General features: G+C 38.5%; 2 protein-coding genes across 4 annotated transcripts in view; one reads left to right on the top strand and one right to left on the bottom strand.

Annotated features, from left to right (window-relative positions):
- Nucleotides 1–2,794: 2,794 nt before the first annotated feature.
- Nucleotides 2,795–15,656, top strand: LOC110595113 (putative uncharacterized protein C3orf49). Its single transcript, XM_021709649.1, has 5 exons — nt 2,795–3,028; nt 7,497–7,819; nt 11,712–11,836; nt 14,853–14,966; nt 15,413–15,656. The coding sequence occupies exons 1-5, from the start codon at nt 2,904–2,906 to the stop codon at nt 15,608–15,610; spliced, it is 885 nt and encodes a 294-aa protein (XP_021565324.1). The 5' UTR covers nt 2,795–2,903; the 3' UTR covers nt 15,611–15,656.
- Nucleotides 15,657–15,763: 107 nt separating this feature from the next.
- The window catches only part of THOC7 (THO complex 7), a 27,278-nt gene continuing 23,250 nt past the window's right edge, over nt 15,764–19,791 (bottom strand). Inside the window, exons 5-8 of one of the 3 annotated variants that reach the window (XM_008052271.1) lie at nt 18,939–18,996; nt 17,957–18,023; nt 17,780–17,849; nt 15,764–16,796 (exon numbers count right to left, since the gene is read on the bottom strand). In XM_008052271.1, coding sequence (XP_008050462.1) covers nt 16,729–16,796; nt 17,780–17,849; nt 17,957–18,023; nt 18,939–18,996 — 263 coding nt within the window. In that variant the 3' untranslated portion in view covers nt 15,764–16,728. Of the gene's footprint in view, nt 16,797–17,775; nt 17,850–17,956; nt 18,024–18,938; nt 18,997–19,791 lie in introns of all 3 variants that reach the window. The other 2 variants (XM_021709648.1, XM_021709647.1) reach the window with 2 other exon arrangements.

Raw genomic sequence — 19,791 nt, 5'->3', positions numbered from 1 at the left:
TTTTTATTCCACCTCTTCCACATGGGCAAAATGTTTCCCTTTGAGGATATTTTTCATCTGAGGGGATAAAAAAGTCACTCGAGACAAGACAGTGGGGCATGGGAATCATGCTGCTTTGGGTCAAAAACTGCTGAACACTCAATGTGGTGTCGGCAGGAGCTTGTAAATCACCCATCATGAAATAGGCAAAGTCACTGAAAGAATCTCCCCTCAAAAATTCACTGAAGCTGAACGCAGTCTCTTATAACAACACTAGCTGGTACACTGATACTGACGGGTTCATAGAACACTAACCCAGTGGGGGAATCCTGTACTTCAAGGGCCCTACCTTCCAAAGAATGATTCCAGGGATTTTTTTAGGGGGTACCCCCTCATATATATAGACTAGCTCCTTAAAAATCCTCAACAGCATTCCACTGCTCTGAAGATCAAGCACAAAATATGTAACTTGATCTGTAGGGTTTCACAGGTTTGGCCCGGCGTATCTCCCCAGCTTGTCACATACACCCACCTCCGTGCTCCAACCTTCCCAACTATCATACATTTTCAAGGTCATGAGACTTCTTCCATCCTGGGACTTTGGGACTTGCTGTTTCATCCACCTGGGACATGGGACACACAGAGCTTCACACGATGGACTCTCCCGTGCGGTGTTCAGGCCCCATGAGATCATCTGGCAGGCTTTCCTGACCCCAAGTGAAGTTTCTCCTTGCCCTCAGTCCCTCTATCCTACCATGCTCTTATATTATCTTTGGAGAATTTACCACTAGCTGAAATTAATTTTCTTCATTGTCTTGTTTGTTATCAGCCTTTCCCACTGCATTTTAAGTTATATTTGTTCAGAGGTCATGTGTGTGTTGTGCACTGACTGCAGTATCCCTGGTGTCTAGGGTCAAACCTGGCAACCATTAGGCATTCAAATATTTGTTGAGTAACTAAATGACTAAAACAACCCTGGGAGGCCTATTCACGGTTATTACAATTAAGGAAACGAAGGTCCAGGGAGACTTTGTCACCTGCTCAATGGCTCACAGTTTGTAAGAGGTAGAGTGAGAATTTGCACTAAGACCTGGCTCAGAATTGGAGTCTGTCTGTGTCCTGACTCTTTCTCCTCATTCCACTCTTTCTAACTCCATCATCTGCTTCAGGACTTTTTGGGGAACCTACACATATTGTTGCAGAAGCTAGAGCAGCAAAGTCTTAGTCTATTACATTATTACATATATGTATAGACACAGACTTGCACACACAGAGACATGTACAAACACAAACACACACACGCATGAATAAAAAACAGCTGTCTTTCCTAACATAAAATTAATCTCATTCATCCAGATATTTAACTCAATACAACAGAAATAAGACATCAATATCAATAATCGTGTGAAAAATATTGGCCTGTGGTTAAAGAAAATTCTCATTTATATATTCATTACTTCAAGCACCTCTTATTTATTGTGCTTTGGGGATTCCAACAGATAAGAAAAAACAGACCAGACCGGAGCACACACTCATTTGGCCAAAGCATATCAGATATGTTGTGCTTTGGCTTTTCAAAGTGTGGGACAGAGAGACACCGCACCCACTCTCCTGGAGTGATCCCTAAAATGTGAAGTCCTGGGTCTCATTTCCTGTTTAAGTTGAATTTCTATTTCACTGAGATCTTACCATAAAACGATGGATTAGGCACTATTAGTTTTCCCACTTTAGAGATGAGAAAATAAGCACAATTATGTTGCAAAGACTAAAGTCACACAGCTGGGCTGGAATGAGAACCCAAGTTTAATTTCCAAACTCACTCTCTTAACCCCTAAATATTATATACGTCATTCTTGACCATCTTAAAACTCTTTCCCCAGTACAGGAACATACAAGTCCCTCAATACTCAAGGTGCGTGGCATTATCAGTAGCACCAGGGAGTTTGTTAAAAGTGCAAATTCTTGGATCCCACTTCAGAACTTCTCGCCTGAAATCTGCATTTTGACAAGATCCCCAAGTAATTCGTGTGCACTTGGAAGTTTGAAAAGCTTGCTCCAGATTGCTGATAGATACAAACATAGAGAGGAGCAGAGTAATTCTTGTATCTCCCACCACTTTTCTAGAGGAATTTTCCTTATTAAGCGTCGAGTTATTTCAGACTAAACATCACAAAGCGCCAACGAGCGTGATGGGACTAAATCCTAGTGTCTGCTGCCACCTTGTGGTGAGACGTTCTAACCCAGGCAGAATTTGCTCTTTGCCACAAAATAAATGAGGGAAGGGAAGGGTGGGTCAGGTCTTCAGCTTTTTCAGCAGTGTACTTTGAGAAACCACTACAAAATTCCAAGACGTAATGAAGTAGCCCTTGGGGTACACTTTGAGAAGTCTAAACAACAACTGACCTTGTGATGTGAGACCCACGGGACAGAGAGAACATTAAGCAGTTCTAATTGCGAGAGTTAACAGAGGCTCAACATTGTTGATCAGCAAACCATTGGTATTCCTTCAGGTTTTTTCCCTTTTGGAATTCAAACATGCACATCTGAATGTGTTCTTCCATTGGGGTGTGAGTTTTTATTGAGTATTTAAATGGCAGTGGTTAAACAGTCAGTTTACCATTTCTGCATCTGCCTTGTCCAAGAATTTACAAAGTGTTTTCACAAAGTACCATGGAATTTCACACACCTATGTCAAATGCATCATTGGTGACTGTTGTGGAGTTGCAAACAGGGGCCAGTCTCATAAATGATGTTTCTAGCACCTGGAAGCGAATAAAGAAGAGACTCAAAATTTTCTACATACTTTACCTCAAACAACCCAGACCTTGACAGTGCACTCAGTAACTGAATGATTTTGTTTTGAAGTCTGTAAGCTCAAGAGCTAAAGAAATCAAAAAAGGTCTCTTCAAGAGAAGTTGACAGCAATGGCTCACCCTCAACTATACCTACCAAAAACTTTTAAGATGGCTTATGGAAAAGTTGGCCAGTACAGAAGATTTCAACAACTCAAAAAGAAAAATGGCTCTTTCAAAAAGAAGGGGATTGAAAGGTGGGTAATGGAGTTTCTTTTTTTTTCTATTGAGTGAGAGTCTTTGGATTTTGCATTAAACCAAGTTCACTGTGATGGTTAGGAAAAAATAGTGTCTATTATTAAGCATTGTATTTAGAAATGAAGACTTTGTCGTATTTAGAGTTGGAGGGAAGATACTGCAGTGGTTCAGGGAACCTAGTGCCACAAAGGAAGCCTCACTTTATGATCAGAAAAGTCTTAATTGTAATGGGGAAAATCTTTCCTGTCTACCTGAATTTGAGTTTTAACGTGGGATATGAGACCAAAATAAGTTGATATTTTAGCATCAAAATTTTACATATCCTCTGCAAATACTATTATTTTGAAAATTAATCAGTGCATTCTTCAAAGTAAGTCCACAATCAATGCTTTCTTTTTGCTGTCCCAGCAATTTTGTCTGCTGCAATGTGTACTATTCATATTTCACTCGGCATCCACACTGTTTAATGTAACTTTAAAACTGTCTTAGGGTTGAGCACGGTGGCCCATGCCTATAATCCCAACACATTGGGAGCTGAGGCAGGAGGATTGCTTGGGGCCAGGAGTTTGAGACCTGCCTAGGCAACAGCAAGACATTGTCTATACAAAAAAATAAAAAATAAAAAAATTAGCTGAGTGTGATGGTGTATACCTGTAGTCCCAGCTACTCAGGAGGCTGACACAGGAGAATCACCTGAGCCCTGAATGTCGAGGGTGCAGTGAGCCGTGATTATGCCACTACACTCCAGCCTGCTGACAGAGTGAGACCCTGACTCAGAAACAAACAAAAACTGGTATTAGATCTGATATTTCTTACCAATGGCAAAACTATAAAGATAGGTATAAAACTTTCAAAACATAATACTTCTTAATTTGGAAAGTCAGTGTGGTGATTTATTTTCCAATTTCTTTGGGCTTCTCTCTTACCCATGTGCTGCAACTCAGACATGTAGTGAGAGGTTTTCATGAGGTCAGAATCCTCAAAGACTGAACTTATTAACTTCCATGGACAAAATAAGATTGCAGAGATTTACACTCTCAATAAGAAATAGAGGCTCAAACAAGAAGCAGTGCAACCAAATACACTCAGTACCAACACAAAAATATTTAAAAACTTAAGGGAAGGGTTCAGCTCATACTAGAAATTGCAGCAGTTCTATTCCTAGACCCTGGAGCAAAATCATCTTTGTTGATTATGTTATCAATAGATCTTGAGTGAGGTTGGAGATGGTGGCAGTGGAGGAACAGTCTAGAGGTTTCAAAGACTTTATAGAACTGAATTTTATCTGAGAGATTGCACTGATGACCTTCAGGACTCCTGAACTTCCTGAAATTGTGCCCCTGTTGTTCTGTGTGTTTATGCATGTTTTCACTTTTCTAGTAGTAGAAATTATTTAAAAATTAAAATTATTAAGAATCTCAGAGGGGTTCACTGCAGATTAATCCTAGTCCAGGGAACAGAATTAGAAAATGACACTCCTAGCCAGGCTCGGTGGCTCAACCTGTAATCCTGCGCCTTTGGGAGGCTGAGGTGAGTGAATTGCCTGAGTCCGCGGGTTCGAGACCCGCCTGGGCAACAAGACCTCATCTCTACAATAAATCAAAAAATCAGCCGGGCATGGTAGCTCATGCCTGTAATTTCGGCTACTTGGAAGGCTGAGGCGGAAGGATCACCGGAGCCCAGCAGGTTGAGGCTGCGGTGGCCAGGAGCAGCCACTGCACTCCAGTCTGGGCAACAGAGAGACTCCAACTCAAAAAAAAAAAAAAAAAGAAAATGACACTCCTTCCTTGAGATACTTTACTGTCATCTGCCAAAAAATTATTGTAATAATTATACACAACACTAAGGACTAAATGTGAATAGTGAATAAACGCCCTGGCAGTTGTGTGTCTGCAAAGTGCAGAACCCTATTTCTGCTCCCAGAAGGGAGGCTACTAGTCTACACTATCTCTCTTCCTTTGCCCTCTACTGTGTGCTTCCCCTGGTCTTTTAAATTTTTCCTACACAGACCTGATCCACACGATCATAAAGGTATCATTTATTGAATGCTTTATTCCGTCCAAATACATAACTTATTTCCCTTTATTCTTACCATTCTGAGAAGAGTATGCCCATTTTCACATGAGCAAACCCAAGCTTATAGAGGTTAAATGACATGCCGAGGGTCACACAGGAATTGTGGTTCTGATTTGGACCAATACCATTTAACGCCAGTGACTGGGCTCTCACTGAACTGCCTTCTGTGTATAATTACAGAGAAGGCTGAATGATTTAGGTTCTGTTTAGAACAATGTTTTCCTGAAGGGGATACTGGTGGTACATTAGATATTTTAGGTACTATATGAATAACGTTTTTAATTTCTTCAATGAATTTATTTTATAAATTAATTTATGAATTTATTTTAATCCATATTATAAATATACCCTATGTTTAATATAACATAATAACAAATATAATATAAAATGTGGATTTCACCCAGAGAAATTAAGATTTATGTTCACACAAAACCTGTACACAAATGTTTTTAGCAGCTTTATTCTTACCGGCCCCAAACTGGAAACAACTCAAATATCCTTCAATGAGTCAATGGCTAAACAATGTGTGGCACATCCCCATCATAGAATATTACTCAGCAATGAACATTTCATAAACAAAATGAACTGTTGCGACACACCACCTGGATGAATGCCCAGAGAATTATGCTGAGTGTACAAAGCAAATGTCAAGATTATTATATATATACATACTGTGTGAGTTCATTTGAAGGAATAAACATTATGCAAATGAAGGAAAAATTAGTGTTCTGCAGGTTAAAAAGGCGGGGCAAGTGGAAAGTAGGTGTGGCTATAAAAAATGCAGGATCCCAGTTTGCTGAAAATGTTCTGTATCCTGACTGAATCAATGTCAATATCCTGGTTGTGATCACATACTAACAGTTTTGCAAGATGTGACCATTTGGATAAACTGAGTAATGAGTGCATAGAGTCTTTCGGTATTATTTCTTAAAACTGCATGTGAATTTATAATGACCTCAAAATTAAAATTAAAAAGCACCTGGAAGTCAGGCATGGTAGCTCACACCTGTAATCCCAGCACTTTGGGAGGCTGAAGTGAGAGGATTGCCTGAGCCCAGGGATTTGACACCAGCTTGGGTAACTTGGTGAGTCCTCCTCTCTACAACAAATCAAAAAATTAGCTGGGATGATGGCTTGTCCCAGCTGCTTGGAAGGCTGAGTTGGAAGGATTGCCTGGGCCCAGCAGGTTGAGGCTGGGGTAGCTGTGAGCGTGCCACTGCACTCCAGTCTGAGTGACAAAGACTCCAACTCAAAAAAAAAAAGTACCTGGAATTTCATGGATATTGTTCCTTTGGATAAAGCTAACAAAAATAAGTGAGGCCAGCCTCAGCAACCTAGCGAGACCTCATCTCTACAAAAAAATCAGAAAAATTAGCCAGGAGTTTTACAGGAAGCGTGCCTGTAGTCCCAGCTACTCAGAAAGCTGAGGTGGATGAATCACCTGAGCCCAGGAGTTCAAGGGTGCAGTGAACTGTGATCATGCCACTGCACTCCAGCCTGGGCAACAGAGTGTGATCCTAACTCAGAATACTAATACTAATACTACTTACTGCTTATAATAGTGTCATGGTATAGGTGATAGTCATGGTAGCACAAGATTAGCAACACAGATCTTGGATCAGATCATCTTTGCACAAATTATTTTAATCTCTCCAAGATTTAACTTCCCCATGCGTAAAATGGAGATGACAGTATAAACAGTAAATTATGCAATACACATGAAAGCACTTAGAAGAGTGTTTAGCACATAGAAAGCTGTCAGGAACTGTTATCTATGGTTATTAAAATACTAAAATATGCCAAAATTATGAAGATGGTACTTGTACTCCCTATACATGAGTTTATACTATGTCATCTAAATGAATGATCTATGTGATGCAGCATTTATGGGGCCCTGGAGGTTATATTCCATACTGAATATCCTAGCAGACTCTCTCATTTCATTCCTTTAGTTTCTTTAGAACTGCCAAATTCAGCAAAAAACGACCTCAAACTGTCATTGAAGTATGTTTGCCAATATGAGTTAATGGATTCTAACAGTCACAGACCTGGATTAAAATCTGCATTCTACCTTTGGTCAATTAATGTAACCTACCTCTCAGTTTACTCATTAGTGAAATGAAGATAATAATATAACCTACCTCGTATAGTACTGTGATTAAATGAAATAGTGGCCAGATTGCACTTACTACAATTTGGTAACAAAGCACCAATAGTTGCTTTGACTTTATTCTTCTGTGATTTGATTTTTGATCTTCAATTTCATTTTTTGGAATTGTTTAATTTGTTTATACTTGAAGTTTGCATTTTAGCGATTTAAATAGTTTACTTTCAACTTTTCAATTTCCTTAATGCAAATTAGGGTGTTTTGTTGTTGTTGTTGTTGTTTAGATGGCATAGAGCTGTGTCTACCAACTTAGTAAAGCAAAACATATTGGTCCCCAAAGAGGAATCATCCAGTGATAGTGACATACGATTTTGTAAAAGCCAACGAAATCAGAAACAAAACTTGATGAAGAAAGTGAAGACTGCTTTTGGGAGGATGCTGCCATACAAGCATAGAAGCAAGCTAGCAAGTTCCAGCAAAGAGGACTCCACTGACAATAAGGAAGCTCTCCTTTCAAACATACAGAGCCTTCTTCCCAGAACTGTCAGGGAACTTCCATCTCCAAGGTTATTTGCCAAATCAAAGATGAGAAAGCTCGCAGAGAATGGTAATCAAGACAATTTATCATTATGTGGAGTCCAAGCGGTATAGTGAAATTAGGATGGATTTTCTTGCTTTCCAAAGTACGGTGTCTCTGAGGACCTTGTCTGAAATGCAGAATCTCAGGCCCCCTCCCAGGCCTTCTGCGTCAGAGACTGAGTCAGAATATTGCACCTTAGCAATATTCTTATGTGACTCATATGTAAATACATTTTGAGGAGAACTGCATTAGACTGCCTTTGAGGTTCCTCCCAGTTCAATTAATCAGTGGTTTAATCGATCTAAAGTCACTGTTTATTTAAATAGATTCATGCACATGCGTATATGTGTGTATATGCTTATTTACATACACATACATATACTAGAAAATCAAACTAAAGTGGAATTAGTTTTGTTTTTGGAGAAAGTAGTGATGCAGAATTTCAAGTGACTACTTCTGACAACGGATGGTGTAGTAAGAATTAAAGGAATAACATTTAGAACTTCTAAGTCATAAAGAATGTTTGATTTTATTATATGTACTTTCTATGTAGTGTGTGGAAGAATCAACTTTTGAACTGTTAATTTTAAGACTTTTTCGCAAAGTAGTAATGCCATTGTTTAGGGTCCCATGAGTCATGACTAACAATGCCATCAATGTTAGCATTATCTGTAGTTTTTTTAAAAAATCAATAGACTTTATATTTTATAATAGTTTTTGATTTACAGAAAAATTGAAGACGTGGTGCAATGACTCACGCCTGTAATCCCAACACTTTGAGAGGTGGAGTTGATGGATTGACTGAGCCCAGGGGTTCAAGGCCAGCCTGGGCAACTTGGCAAGACCTCATCTCCACAATAAATCAAAAAATTTGCCAGGTGTGGTGGCACACACCTGTAGTTCCAGCTACTTGTAAGACTGAGCCAGAAGGATCACCTGAGCCCAGCACATAGAGGCCACTACACTGTAGCCTGAGTGACAGAGTGAGACTCTGATTGGAAAGGAGAAAGGAAAGAAGAGAGGAAGGGAGGGAGGGAGGGAGAAAAACTGAGCAGAAAATGTAACATTCCCATATACACCCTTTCCTTTTCCTACCCTCACAGTTTTTCCTATTAGCACCTTGCCTTAGTATGTAACATTTGCTACAATTGATGAATCAGTCTTAATATATTAACCGAAGTCCAAGGTTTACATTAGTGCTCTCCTTTTATATTGTACAGTTTTATGTGATTTGACACATATATAATGCCATGTCATGTGTCCTCCATTACAGTATCATACAGAATAATTTCACTGTCCTAAATATCCACTGTAGCTTTTTTACAATCTTCATAGCACAATATCAGGAAACAGATATAGCTCTTATAGTATATGTAAATATACATACAGCCTCACATTTCACACAGTGATCAGGCTACAAATCTGGTGGATGCTTTGTCCAGGAGAAAAAAAAAAGAAAAAAACAAAAAAAGTGATGGAGTCCAGCTGACTGATTTAAAATTCTCTGTTCTGGAAAAGGCAGTCACTAGTATAAGCATCCAGGCATCTAGCAGTTACCTGGTATGGATTGATCTGTACATTTCTGTTGAAAATAACAAAGAATATGTGCTTCTATACTGCTGAGGCTGGAGTTAATAGTCCAGCAGAAAACAGAAGACCAAATTTCTACTCCTAATCCATGCATTGATTTATTTTCATCTTAGTCAGAATAACAAATCTCAACTAAGATTTCTCCAGAAAGCATGCCCATTCCTTAGGATGCAGCTCAAACATTATTACCCTGTCTTTGTTGTAGCCCCAAACCAGTTGCTCTTCTCTGTTGACCTTCATAATATTTTTTATCTACTTTACAAATATTTGCGAAGTACTTAATATATGGCAGCCACAATGTCAGGGATAGAGTAGCAAAAAGAACAGACATGGCCTCTACCTCATGGAGTTACAGCATAGAGGGACTTTGAAACATACAGCCAAATCTATCTGATGCAAATAGAAGCACAGGATGCTATGAAGACAAATCACAGATGTTTCTAACTTTAGGGGTGGGGTCTCAGAAAAGGCCTCCCTGAGGAAGGGACAACTAGATTGAGATCTGAAGAATGGCTAAGAATTAACCAAGGCAAGAGGGGCAGGGGATAACAGTTCCCAGGAAGCAGGGAGAGCATGTTCAAGTTCCAATATCAGGTGACATAATTAAGAAATCAAAGGAAACCAGGGGATGTTGGAGCAGAGAGCCGGAAGAGGCTGATTGAATGAAGTGGCAAGGGTGTTGAAGCCCACATTAAGAATGAACTGTCTTCTAAGGGTGATTAAAAAAAAAATCATTGAATATTTTCAAACTGGGGATTCATATAATCTGATTTGCATTTTTAAAAGACAGCTCTAGCTGCAGAATAAAAACTGGAGAGGACAAGGCTAAGAGAAGATCCAGAAAGAGCAACAAACAGAATCTTACATTCATTCAGGCAAAGGAGGACATTAGCTTGGATTAGTTGTGGTAGAGGGAATGGGAAGATAAAGGGAGAAATAAGCATAAGTAGAAATTTTAGATTTGGGAAAGGGTTGGACAGTGAGGGACTGGAAAGGGGAGGGGAAATTTCTGGGTTGAGCACCTGCTTTGAAGGTGGATATACCATTCACTAAGGCTAGGAGCAGAGGACCTGGATTGAAAAGGAAATCGTGGGTTCTGGTTAGACTTGCTGATTTGAGGTCCCTGCCCAATAGCCAAGTGGACGTGTCAAGTAGGCTAATGTATTTATTGAGGTCTCAGGCTCCCAGAGAAGTCCTTATCAAGGGGCCTTAAACAGGACTAGATGATTCAGGGGCTGCACACAACGTGAAGCGGTGCTGAAACATACAGTAAATTGCAAGCAACCTTTTCCCTAATGCCTTGTCATCCTTTTGACTATATCAAAGAAAATGTCTCATTTCACGCCCCCACTTTTTTTTTTTTTTTAAGAAAAAGAGGGTAACCTCAAGTTTAGTGTCTTCTGCAAAAAGTAATATGGTTTTGTTTTTAGTATTAATTGTATTGCCTATTTATGATACTGGTCTTCAATTATAGTAGTGTTTTATAGTTTTGTTTATGAATACCTTGATTGAGTTTAGCACTGAATTGATATAAAGAAAAATGTTAAGGAATTCAAGTTCACCTGGCTCCTAGACATGGAAAAACCAGTAAGATGGTATGTAAATGACTGAGCCTTGAACCACATTGCTGGAGAATAGATTTAAACTTTGTTTCAATCAACAACAAATAGTCAAGAGACATGCACATTAGAGGGATATTTTTTTAATTTCACAGTAGTTAATGGGAAATGCAATGCAGGCCAAAACTTTAGTCTTAAAGAGAGAAAGGTAACCACCTTGTGAAGACTGGGTGGGTGTCCACTGAGGTCATGACTATAACAAATGACAGGAGAAGGTGTAAGATTAGGAAAAGCAAAACTATTTATTATTATTATTATTATTATTATTATTTGAGCCAGAGTCTTGCTCTGTATCCCAGACTGGAGTACGGTGGCACCATCACAGCTCACTGTGGCTTTGACCTCCTGGGCTCTGGTGATCCTTCCACCTCAATCTCCCAATTAGTTGAGACTACAGGCGTAGTCACCATGCTGGCTAATTTTTTTATTTTTTGTAGAGATGAGATCTTGCTATGTTGTCCAGGCTGATATTAAACTCCTGACTTCAAGTGATCTTCCTACCTTGGCCTTTCAAAGTGCTGGGATTACAAGTTTGAGCCACCGTACCCAGACTAGGAAAAGCACAATTTAAAAAAATTTTTGACCCCAAAGAAAAAAACTACTGAGGCAGAATGTGATGCTGTCTTTTCAGAATATTGTACTTTTTAATAAGAAGAACGTGTTTACAATTGTGATCCTTACAGGTTTCTTTTTCCTCCCCTTTCTCCAAGCGACTATACAATTTGATGTTGTAGAGGCAGAGACAGAGGAGATAACCCAAGGAAATACACTCCTCCGGGCCAGGAGAACCACCAAGCGATTATCTGTGACGTCTCTCCCTTCAGGACTGCAAAAGGTATAATGCAAAAGCAAACTTGCTCTAAAGACTTACACTCAGTGTTTAGGAATTTTGCAAAAACTGAGTTCTCGCCTACCATGAGTTCCCCATAATAGCCTTTTTAAATCTGCTGCTTGTGTCTCCTCTCTAAGAATTCAGAGCTCAAATAGCAGGCTTTCCAGGTCAGATTCCTCTACATTCTTTCAAACCCAAACTGTTCATCTTCCACTACAACCTGGGCAACAGTGGAATTTGAAGCTTTATACCAATTTTCTCAAGTGTCCAAGTCAACTTAGTATATTAGCAGTCTGGCCTGTCTGTGCACGCTATGTGGAGAGGAATTCACCAAATCAGTGCTGTCCAATAGAACTTTCGGTTAGGATGCAGGTATACACTGTCCAATATAGTAGCCATTATCCACATGTGGCTTTTGAGACTTTGAAATGTGGTCAGTGCAATTGAGGAATTGCCTTTTTAATCTTACTTAACTTTCATTGAAGTAAAAATGTAGGTAGCCCCAAGTACAGCATAGAAAGCACAGAACTAAGTGATCCAGGATTCTTCAAACCAAAGCTTTTACTCATCTGTAGGTATGTATGTTTGAGCCTACATTGCTCAGGCTATTTGTAAAAATAGAACTCTGAACTATTATTATAATTTTAAATATAATAAGCACTTAAAGCTATGTCCCAATCCCTGTTCTAAGTGTTTTTAAAATATTAACTCAGATAATCTGTACAATAGTTCCATAAAGTGGGTAGCAATATTACCCTAATTTTATAGACGGCCCTGAGATGTTAAGTAATTTGCCCAGATAAATGACAGAGCCAAGCTTCAAACCTAGAAAGAGGTGGCTCTAGAGTCCTTACCCTTAATCACTGTGCCACATACTAACTGTATCATCCAACTGTGTCGTCCAATATGGTAGTCAATAGCCACATGTGATGTTGCATTCATTAAAATTAAAGTTTGGTTCCCCATTTGGACCAGTAACATTTCAAGTGGTCAATAATCACATGTAGCTAGTGGCTGTTGTGTTGGACAGCACAGAACTTTCTTCATAGAAAGTTCCACTGAACTGCACTGCTCTAGAATATTACTGTCAGAGTGCACCAATATTCGTTTTGTTGTTTTTTTTTTTTTGAGTTGGAGTCTCACTCCGTCGCCCAAACTGGAGTGCAGTGGCATGCTCAAGGCCACCCCAGCATTGACCTGCTGGACTCAAGCGATCCTTCCACCTCAGCCTTCCAAGTAGCTGGAACTATAGGCACATGCTACCATGCCTGGCTCATTTTTTGATTTATTGTATAGATGAGGTCTTGCCAAGTTGCTCAGGCTGTTCTTGAACCCGTGGGCTCAGCAATCCCCTCACTTTGACCTCCCAAAGTGCTGGGATTACAGGCTTGAGTCACCACGCCTGTACCCAATATTGGCTTTAATTTTTGCCTTTTGTGTGCTACGTTCTTATTTATTGTACCCCTATTGTATGTTGGGCAATTTTTAGGTTTGGGGCTACAAAGATGATCCAATGGTCATGGTCCTGCTTTTGTGGAGCTTTTAACGAATGGTGCTGGAACAAATGGACATCCATATAGAAAAAAAAAATTTGATCCCCATCTTGCACCATATACAAGAATTAATTTCTGTTGAATTATAGACTTAAGTGGGAAAGGCAAAATCTTCAAACTTCTGGAGGACAATAGGAATATTCTCATAACTTCAGGATAATATCAAAAGACTTCTTAGGGCATGAGCAGCACTGTCCATAAAGATAAAAATGGATCCATTTGGCTATAGTTAAATTAAAAATTTCTGTTCATCAAAAGACATCAGAGCAGACATTGTCAACTGGCTATAAAAGTGTTTTGTTTAGCCATCAGAATGTTCTCAAAAATATATTTGGGTTAGTTGTCCATATTTAAAAATTAGGATAATTCAAGCATAATTCTGGATTTTCAACTTTGTGTGTGTGTTTAAATAAAATATCTGAAAACACTAGGTTCACAATTCCTCCTGGCAACAAACAGGAGCTGAACAGAGGTAACTGTGGGAGGTTTGTTCTCTCCAGTGCACACTAGCCCTAACTGGTCCTATTTTACAAAACTTGCATAGGCAATGGACTTTATAACAGCTGTATTCAACAAATGCAGAGATAACTTAGTAATTACCAAGTATGGTAGGATCTTAATAGGGAAAAGTATTGAGTTTTATGAGAGAAAGAAAAAATGGGTCTTACTTAAGAAAGATCAGGGAAGGTTCAGCAAGTGGCATTTGAGCAGGGGCAAGCTGGCAGGGAGCAGTGGTTTGGCAGACTATATCCATAAACTCCTTCGTCAAGCAAAGGGTAGGACCCACATGTGGTCCCACATCCTACTTTGTGTAGGTCTCACAATAGTCCTAATGCTAATTCTTCAGCCCAAGGGAAAAAAGAGTGAACTTGATAAAGACTAAAAAGGGCATATTGGCCAGGAGACATGACCTAAGAATAACTTCTAGCAGCAACACTATTAGGAAAGGTACTTGTAACCAGTAATTCAGGGACAAGAAAAATATCAGGCATGGGGCAAGAGAACCCAGAGCTTTCTTTTTATGTTTGAAGACATGGCTGCCAAGAAAATAAGGAACCCTGCAGAAACGAGACCAAATTAACTACTGGATCCAGTGATAATGAGCTTTCTGGGGCACTGGTCCACAACAGCCCCACACTCTCACTGTGCTCAGCAGCTGCAGAGGCAGTTTCTTCTCCTTCCCCTCACGAATGACCTGCTTTTTTCCTGACGCTGTATATTCTTTCAGAGCCAGACAATCTCATTTCTCTGCACCCTATAGATCTCTTCAAAGCGAGCTCTGGGAACAAAGAGGATACATGGGGCGTGGAGAATAATATGAATATGGTCTCCAGCCCAATGTTGTTAGATGGCAAATGTTCAGTTTAGAAGAGAATGTCCCAAGGCTGAGAAATCTCATTTACGCGCCGTCACAGAAATGATGTTGGTACTTCCTAATCTGATGTGTTTTTGCATTTTTACAATAGGGTCCATATTCATCAAAAAAGAGACCACACTTTCCAGCACTTAGAAAAAAAAAACATGGCATGGAAAACATCCTCCAAAAATCAGATTTGACAGTGGGAAAGCTTCAAATGCAGGTAGTGGACAAAGGTTTTTATTTTTGTGTCACAGAAGCATGAGTCAGGCTTAAATGAAGGCATAGTCCTGCTGGACAGCACAGATGTGGGATGAAATTAATGATTACCCTTAAGAAATAATGTTGGGGTGGCATTCTGAGAGTGGCTAAAGGATTTCCAAGAACACCTAGGATGATGCTGTGTGTCTAATAAGTATTAAATGAATTCAATTAAAATGAAGCATATACATGGATTTTTTTGAGAAGAAATTAGATCACCTTTAACACTGGGTGGTAAACTTATGTTTTCAAGCTTTGTTTGCCATGACTTGAATTGGAATAAAACCTTGATACTTGGAAAATGTCCAACAATTCCCAAACTCATGTCTTAGGAAAAGCAACTATCCCTTTGGTTTTGACAAGTCTTTCTAAAACATGGCTTCATTTCCTTGTATCTGTCTGTCACAGGTGGATGACCTCATAGAAACAGTGACTGATAAATCCATGAGGCTATTGGCCCAAAGACACGCTGAGCTTCAACAGTGTGAGTTTCTAGGAGATGAAATTCTTCAGTCTTCTAAGCAGTTCCAGAGGATATCCAAAAGAACCATGAGGAAATACAGATTGAAAAATGTGTGTTTCTCATGTACCTACTGCTGCTTCTGATTTTGTTCCTGACTGTATAAAAGTTACCTCTATAGAGATTCTTATCTTTTGGTACATAATCCTGAATAAATCTCTCTAGTGAATTAACCAGAGGGGGTGGGGAGCATTTTTAAAGAATAGTCTGCCTAACAGTCCTTTAAAAAATAATGATCCTTTTTGAAAAAATGATTTTTAATCCTGAGTCAATATCATAAGTACATTTTTGCTTCATAATTCTTACTAATAATGGAAAACAGAAACATTTGTCGCAGCATAGCAATTCTGAAAAGAAATTCCTCCCAAGACTTGCCAGGTGAAATTAGAGGAAGCATTTATAGGTATTATGACAATTTTAATATGATTACAACTGAGCTAATTTTAAACTTTCATTTTTAAAGATAAAAATTCTTCTTAAAACTACAAAAATGTAACATCATTTAAAAGATTACAAAATTATTTATGCAAGACAATCTTAACAAACTACCTCAAACAACTTTGTTTTGATACATTTGTTTCTATTGAAAATGACTCCTAAAGAAGAGATAAAACATCAACAAAACACCATATTCCTCATGTATTAGGGAGATAAAGAAAGTAATGAATATTAATTTACTTCGCATCTTGTAACCACCTCTCACTCCAGTGAGTCTTAACATCATGAAATCTCCCCACCCAATAAGCATACACTATAAACGCTTTATACATAATATCACAGATGCTTGGCCTTTCCGAAGCCTATTCATGTACTAACATTTCCAGAAATTGGCCCATTTTCTCATGTACATCCTAGAAATGCCACCTTCTCACAAACTTCAACTTATTTTGTAAGCCAATCAATGTTCAGTTACAAATAACCCAAAAAACTAATGAGCACAAACATGTCCAGCTTGAAAACACTTTGATAAAACATTTTAAAATGTTGCTTCCTATCTTTTAAGGATAAAAGATACATTTCAATAGAAAACAAATCTATATTCATTTCCCTTTGTGTGAGGAAATACAAATGAAATGTTCATTAATAATTAAAAGCAAAGTATTTTACTGATAAAACTTTATCTTGAGAGCACAACAAATTTTAAATACACTAAGATCATGGTAGCTATTCCAGTATTCTTGGGAATGGTGAGTAATTTGCCTGTCTATGGCTTAGGATCTGTTTCCATGCTTGCTTCTTGAGCTTCTTCTACCTCTGAGAGCTTTTCATCATCTGTAATTAAGAATCACAAAACCTTAGTCAAATTTGGCTAAATTTTATGTTTAATGAATACATGAAAACTGTTTATCCTTTATTGGCCAACACATTTAAAGCAAAATGGTAAATGATGGCCTACGACTGCAGCTCACATAAATGTTTGGTTTTAAAAGTGTTGTTTGGGGCCAGGCATGCTAGCTCACACCTGTAATCTCAGCACTTTGGGAGGCTGAGGTGAACAGACTGCCTAAGCCCAGGAGTTCAAGACCAGCCTGGGTAACTTGGCAAGACCTCATCTCTACAATAAATTAAAATGAGCTGGCATGGTGGTGTGCATCTGTAGTTCCAGCTACTTGGAAGGCTGAGGCAGAAGGATTGCCTGAGCCCAGCAGGCTGAGGCTGCGGTAGCCATGATTGTGCCACAGCACTCCAGTCTGGGTGACAGGGAGATTTTGACTCAAAAATTAAAAAAAAAAAGTGCTGTTTGTTGTTACTTATTAGTTGAATTAAAATTTAAAATTTGTATTACAGACTTCACTTAAAAAAAATATCCAGGTCTTACGCTGTTTTTGAAAACAATCAGAAGATCAGGTAACACAGCAGTTTCCAGTTGTGTACAGTGAATATAAAGAGCAAGTCTCCAGTTCTCCAAAGCACCCACCATTCACTGGATATGGGAATATTCTTATGTACTGATTACTTACCTGCCTGGTTTCTGAGTCATTATTTTAGAGTAATAAACTATAATAAACCCAGAAAACTTGCAAATCTATCATCCCTGACTTTGTCTTAATTTATACTTCTAGGTACATATTCAAATCATATACTACTACCAATTAAGATTTTTCTACATATATTCAGAAGTGGAACAACATGAGTGTCTTCTAATGTCATCTAGCCATTCTGTTCAGAAATGGAAGGTACATACATCAAAGGGCACACCCCTAGGTCATTTAAAAATCTTCACAAACATTCATTTTAAGACTATTTATACTTACTTTCCAGTGTTTGCTGAAGTTCATGGATGGTACTAAGAAGCACATGAAACTGTTTCCGTCTCAATTCCAGCTGTGTTAACAAGAAAAAAATTTATACAAACATCTATAAACATATACATATCACGAAGTCTAACTTTGTGATACTTATATGTTTATACAATATATATATGCAAATACCTTATCTTCAACACTTTCTTTAATATGTGAAAGATGCTCTAATTCTTTTCCCAGAGCCTCCAGTTCCCTGGAAAAAATAAAAGTGTTATATTTTGCTAATTGGGTGAACAAAGTTTATAATTAATGTCTAACTTCTTAGTTACTAAATAGGATTTTAAAAGTAAAAACAGGATAAGGCATTATAACACTCCATTATGGTGTGTTATACACTTGCAGCTTAAAGTGAAAGATTTCTTAAGGCCGAAATATGCACCATTTTTGTTAAAATTACATTTTTAGATGAAAGGTTATTATTCTGTATGTGTTTCAGAAACTTAGAACTAATTTAAAGTTCATTATATGACTTTGTTTTTCACTTTTTTTTTTTTTTGAGTCAGAGTCACACTCTGACGCCCGGGCTACAGTGGCAGACTTGTGGTCGTAGACTCAACCTCCTGGGCTCAGGTGATCCTTCTGCTTTAACCTCCTAAGAAGCTGGGACTACTGGCATGCACCCATATGCCTAACTAATTTTTCTGGATTTGTGTAGAGACCAAGTCTCACTTTGTTGCCTGGGCTAGTCTCAAACTTCTGAGCTCAAGCAATCCTCACACCTCAGCCTCCCAAAGTGTTGGGATTATAGGTGTGAGCCATTGTGCCCAGTCACTGAATGTTTTGAGACCCGTGTTTTAAAGTGTTATCTATTTTTTTTTAAGCCACAATTTAGTATTTTACTATATGAATAGACCATATTTCTATTTATCCATTGCCCTATTGATGCATATTACATGCATTTATTTTACCCCTACGGGCTGTAAGTTCAGAGAAAGAAAAAATATTGAATCAAGCAGTATTAGACAATATAATATTGAAGATCTGTCCCCTCCTTTTGAAATATGTATTTCTGCAAAAAACAAACAGAAAAAATTCTGCTAACCTAGGCTAGCAGTTGAACATTTATGCATAAAGGTTAGTTTGTTTCAAAGTAAAGCTTTAAACTTACTTTAATGTCTCATGCCTGTCTGGGTGATGTTGGATTACTTTTGCCAAAGCATCATATTCTGAAATACATAAAAATATTTACCAAACTAAGGTTTTTGTGAACCTAGATTGTCAAAACATATAATATCACAAGCCTCTCTTAATCACTTTCCAAATATATCAAGAAATAAAACATTGATAGATGAAAAGTGTATTACCAGTTTTACTTGATTCTACTATAATTGTAATGACACATGACAACAAACATGTTCAAAACAGAGATTTTAGCTCCTTTTTATTTTCTATTTATAAGTCCTGGACATAACATAAGAGGTGAGCATAAGCATAAGTGAACTAAAATCATTACTGATTATCAAGTAGACTGATTCTTAAAAGGATCTTTATTCACTATTTGTTCAGAAAAAAAAAATCAGTGAAGTAAATACATCCTACCACTTGTTTCAAATCTTAGGCAACAGCAAATTATACTTCTCGCTCATTCTAAAAGTAAAGATTTCAGTAACTTAGAAATGATTTCAAACGCAGGTCCTCCTTTCTGCTCCCCTGAGACCTCAAGATAAGTAACTCTTGCTAACCTTTCATATAAAATGATGAATGCCAGGATTTACTTAAGAGCCTCACTAAACCGGGCTCGGTGGCTCAGCCTGTAATCCCGCGCCTTGGGAGGCTGAGGTGAGTGGATTGCCTGAGTCCGTGGGTTCGAGACCCGCCTGGGCAACTTGGTGAGACCTCATCTCCACAATAAAAAAAAAAAATCAGCTGGGCGTGGTAGCGCGTGCCTGTAGTTCCAGCTGCTTGGAAGGCTGAGGTAGCAGGCTCGCCGGCGCCCAGCCGGTCAAGGCTGCGGGGGCCGG

This window comes from Carlito syrichta, unplaced genomic scaffold (genome assembly GCF_000164805.1).
Source record: "Carlito syrichta isolate Samal-C Ts95f unplaced genomic scaffold, Tarsius_syrichta-2.0.1 Scaffold270720, whole genome shotgun sequence".
Classification (NCBI taxonomy): Eukaryota; Metazoa; Chordata; class Mammalia; order Primates; family Tarsiidae; genus Carlito; species Carlito syrichta.
The sequence above is the reverse complement of the archived record's forward strand: the minus strand, read 5'-3'. Positions and strand labels throughout refer to the sequence as shown.

What these genes read in the sequence shown, in the direction of transcription:
- LOC110595113 (XM_021709649.1), top strand. Translation starts at nt 2,904, where the DNA reads ATGGCTCACCCTCAACTATACCTACCAAAAACTTTTAAGATGGCTTAT. An exon ending in AAAAAGAAGGGGATTGAAAG is followed by an intron (nt 3,029 to 7,496) that starts GTGGGTAATGGA and finishes GTTGTTGTTTAG; the next exon opens with ATGGCATAGAGCTGTGTCTA. An exon ending in GAGAAAGCTCGCAGAGAATG is followed by an intron (nt 7,820 to 11,711) that starts GTAATCAAGACA and finishes CCTTTCTCCAAG; the next exon opens with CGACTATACAATTTGATGTT.